The sequence below is a fragment of the Apodemus sylvaticus genome, chromosome 14, assembly GCF_947179515.1.
Source record: "Apodemus sylvaticus chromosome 14, mApoSyl1.1, whole genome shotgun sequence".
NCBI lineage: Eukaryota > Metazoa > Chordata > Mammalia > Rodentia > Muridae > Apodemus > Apodemus sylvaticus.
The window spans coordinates 24664480-24669203 of record NC_067485.1 but is presented as its reverse complement, the minus strand read 5'-3'; the positions used below and the strand labels follow the sequence as shown (position 1 = coordinate 24669203).

The 4724-nt window shown below is 47.7% G+C and overlaps 1 protein-coding gene across 1 annotated transcript; it reads right to left on the bottom strand.

The window, feature by feature from the left end:
• Positions 1 to 1975: 1975 nt before the first annotated feature.
• On the bottom strand, positions 1976 to 3985 carry LOC127665231 (polyadenylate-binding protein 4-like). The gene has a single exon (XM_052157667.1). It carries the CDS (start codon positions 3983 to 3985, stop codon positions 1976 to 1978), a length of 2010 nt encoding a protein of 669 aa, XP_052013627.1.
• Between the last annotated feature and the right edge of the window lie 739 nt (positions 3986 to 4724).

Sequence of the window (4724 nt, the reverse complement as noted above, 5' to 3'; positions counted from 1 at the left end):
AACCCTGAAGTTAGAAAACCTAGAAAGAGATCAGGAGCCATTGGTGTAAGCATTACCAACAGAATACAAGAGATAGATGAGAGAATCTCAGGTGCAGAAGATACCATAGAAACCATTGACACAACAAAGAAAATGCAAAAAGCAAAAAGCTCCTAAACCAAAACATCCCAGAAATCCAGGACGAAATGAGAAGACCAAACCTAAGGATAATATAGAAGAGAGTGAAGTTTCCAACATAAAGGGTCAGTAAATAACTTCAACAAAATTATAGAAGAAAACTTCCCTAGCTTAAAGAAAAATATGCCCATGAACATACAAGACGCCTACAGAATTCCAAATAAAATCAACTGGACGGACAGTATTACTAATCCAGAGTCAAAATTTTTGACCCAGAATTGTTCCTATCTTAAAGAACTTCAGGGATGAAATGGAGAAGATACTGAAGGAAAGGCAGACCAATAACAAGCCCAACTTGGGATCTATTCCATGCTCAGGCTCCAATCCTGATATTACTGATGCTATAATATGCTTTCAAATGGCAGCCTGGCATGGCTGTTGAGAGGCTGTCCCCTACCAGCAGCTGACTGAGACAGAAGCAGATAGCTGCACTCAACCATTGGACTGAAGTCAGGGACTTCTGTGGTTGAAATAGGATTGAAGGGGAGAGTGAACCTACAGAAGACTAGCAGTCTCAACTAACCCAGACTCCTGAGAGTTCATAGACACTAAGCCACCAACCAGGAGCATACACAGGCTGGTTCAAGGCCCCTAGCACATATATAGCAGAGGGTTGCCTGGTCAGGCTTCAGTGGGAGATATTAATCCTTGAGAGATTTGAGGGCCCATGGAAAGGGGAAGTCTTGTAGAGGGGGGAGTCACCCTCATGGAGACAAGAGGGAGGAGGAATGGGATAAAGTGTGGGGGAGGGGCTAAGGAGGACAACAACTGGAATATGAAAAGATTTCTTGCAAATATTTTCTTTAACATGTAGGACTACTGATTTTAACATCCAAGATAAAACTTGCTAATATGTAAAAACCACCATCTTATAGGTAGATAAATAGATATCGATAGATAGATGTATATATATATATATATATATATATATGTGTGTGTGTGTGTGTGTGTGTGTGTGTGTATGGTTCATGCATGAATGGAGATGGCAGACTGTGTCAGAATTATTGTCCTTAAATGATGATTTCCAGGTCCACCCATTTTTTTAAAGACAACATAATTTTATTCTTTTTATGACTGATTAAAATTTGTGTATGTTAATTGACATTTAAGGGGGCTTCACATTTTAGCTAATATGAACGATGGTGCAAAAACCATGGTACCCAAGTATTTCTGTGATATAGACTCAAAATCTTTAATCATATACCCAGGAATGGTATGGTTGAATTAATTGCAGTTCCATTTTTACATTCTTTTCAGGGACTGCCAATCTTATTTCAAGGTTGTCTTAGTTAAGGGTTTACCATCTTTAATTCCAGCTCTTGGGAAACAGAGGCAGGCAGGATTTCTGAGTTCAAGGCCATCCTGGTCTACAGAGTGAGTTCCAGGACAGCCAGGGCTACACAGAGAAACCCTGTCTCAAAAAACAAACAAACAAACAAACAAAAAACAAAAATAAAAAAGTAGAAAAAAAAAGTTGTCATCGGAGTCTCAACAGAACCCAGAACTGTTCTTTTAATTGAAAAATTCTGTCGGGCAGTGGTTGTGAATGCCTTTAATGCCAGCACTTGGGAGGCAGAGGCAGGTGGATTCAATAATAAAAATAATAATAATAAATTTGAATAAAAAAAAAACCACAGCAAAACCCTGTCTGGAAAAACAAAATCAAAAACAAAGAAAAAAAGAAAAAAATTCTAGGTACTTCATAATTGACCTTTTGGTACAAAATGACCTATTGAATTTGCAATTTTGTTCTAGGTGTAGATAGAGGTCCACGGTCAAACTAGGACATCTTCAAACCTTATCCGGATGTCATGAGGGGTGATTTGGCTTTTGGCTCTTTTTTTCTTGTTGTAGCAGCAGCAGCGCCCACCTCCTGGGCAGCTTCTTTCTCGGCATCATAAGCCTTAAGGACCTCCACAGCTTCATCCACCTTGGACCGCAGGGACTCGGGGGACTCGAGCATGTGCAGCAGCTCAGAGTTGTCGAGTTCCAGCAGCATCCCAGTAATTTTTGCAGCCAGGTCTGAATGCATCATTTGGATCAGTGGGAACAAACGCTGGCCCAGCATCTGCTTCTGTTCCTCGGGGGGCACCGCGGCCAGCATGGAGGCAGTCAGGGGCTCCTGACCCTGCACTTGGACCCCAGGCTGGGGGACCTGAAGCGGCTGAATGGCAGGATGAGGGCTGTGGACACTGGAGGCATCCTTGTGTGGAGCCACAGCCCCAGGAACAGTGGCAGCAACTGTAACAGGAGGTGCAAGGGTTGGCACAGCCATAGGGACGCCTCCAGATTGGCAGCTGTCAGTCAGCCCTGGCTGGGCAAAACCAGCCCCACCAAAGTGGTCTGGACGCTCAGAACCGACTCTCTGAGTGGTAGTAGGAAGGCCACGAGAGGCCGGAGCATTACCAGTTGGAGCCAGATGTTGAAGAACTGGAGGAGGCCCAGACTGCTGTGGAGCAAGTGGCATTCCTTGGAAGCTTTGAGGTCGCCAGGCTTGCTGCCAGCGTGGATTAGGCCTCCTCTGTGCTAACTGGTTAGGCCTGTAGTATGGAGGTCTTCCCTGCGCCTGTGGAACTTCGGGCACATAGTAGCCCCCAGCTGCGGGCTGGAAGGCATTTTGGAAGGGGTTTGTAGGAACTGCTCTCATCTCAGCCATACGCTGCATATACTGGTTGGTCAGGTGAGCCTTCCGCTCTTCCTTCCCCTGGGCCAGGGCCACATACAGTGGCTTGGAGCCCACAAGTTGTCCATTCATTTCGATGACAGCTTTGGTTGCCTCTTCGGGAGAGGAGAAACAGACAAAGCCAAACCCTTTGCTTCTTCTTCCTTCTACCATTACCTTCGCACTGGTGATTGTTCCAAAACGAGAAAACTCTTTCCTCAATTTCTCATCATCAATGGTGTCATCCAAGTTCTTCACGTAGAGATTCACTCCCCGGTACCGATTGATCCTCTCCCGCTTCTGCTGCTCAAATTTCCGTTTTAATTTGGCCTGGCGTTCTACTTTTTTCTGGGCACGGCCTACGAAGATGGCTTTCCCGCCCATTTCTTTTCCATTCATTTCTTCCACAGCCTTGCTGGCGTCTTCGTGTTTCTGGTAACTAACAAAGCCAAAGCCTTTGGACTTCCCACTCGAGTCTCTCATCACCTTGACACTTAGGGTCTTACCAAACTGGCCGAAGAGCTCTTTCAGCGCCCCATCATCCACCTCTTCTCCAAAGTTTTTGATGTAAACGTTGGTGAATTTTTTGGCACCAAGCTCGGCTTCGCGCTCTTGTTGAGACTTGAATCTGCCCACGAACACTTTGCGGTCATTGAGGATCTTGCCGTTCAGCATCTCGATGGCCTTGTCGGCGGCCTCTTGGGTCTCGAAGTGGACAAAGGCATAGCCCTTAGAGCCCTTCTCATCACAAACCACCTTACAGGACATGATGTTTCCAAAGGCAGAGAAAGTGTCGTACAGCGCCTGGTTGTCTATAGATTTGTCCAGGTTCTTGATGAAGACATTTCCCACACCAGCCTTTCTCACAGAGGGATCCCTCTGAGCCCACATGATGCGGATTGGCCTTCCCTTAATCACTTCAAAGTTCATGGTGTCCAAGGCCCTCTCGGCATCAGTTGGCAGCTGGAAGTTGACATAGCCATAACCCAGGGAGCGGCGGGTGAACAAGTCGCGGCAGATCCGGATGGACAGAACAGGCCCTATAGAGCTGAACTTTTCAAACAGCAAGGCTTCGGTGACGTCCGAGTGCAGATCGCCCACATATAAGGAGGCCATCATGGGGTGGGTGCCGGCTTCAGCGTTCATCTCTCCAAACCTCACAGTCCCGAGCCGGTCTAGGAACACTTCTTACAAGACCTACTGCAGGACAAAAGGGGCTCTGAGGCAGGTGGCAACAGCGACGACCCTGGGGAGAGGCTTGAACACAGACGATTCAAGGCAGGACGTCTTGTAATGGACCCTGCAAAAGACCCAAGACAAAAAGCTCTCAAAAACAAATATGACCCTCTCTTGGTTTGTACTCTCTAGCTGTCATGGCTTGGAACTTTAAAATTAATTAGACCGGGACAGATTCATGCACTGGCAGCAGCAGCAGCAGCAGCAGCAGCGGCTGGTCCAGAGGAAGGGCCATCAGCAGTAGAACCAAGCGGACAGGGTCCAGGCAGACCTGGCGCCCACGACCACTGGCCATCGCTGGCCAGCCAGGCTGCGAGCAGTGGCGGATTTACGGTGCCTTTCACCACACAGAAGCCACATCAGGACTCTGCCTCCCGCCAGTCAGTTATGAGGGCTCCATATTGGTTCTAGGTCGCCAGAGAAATCAGACTGAGGTATGCAAATATAACCCGAGACCAACATCACGGGGGTCTAAGCCCGACTGGCGTTGGCCTGCACCCAGGCCCTGGGCTGCTCGGTGGGCCATCTGTGTGCCGACCCGGCCAGGAGGTTGTTTATCCGGGCCGTTTGCGCACCACCGCCATTTTACCTACGGGAAGCCAGAGAGACCTAGCAGGCAAAACCAAACCGGCTAACAGGCATAGCCCTA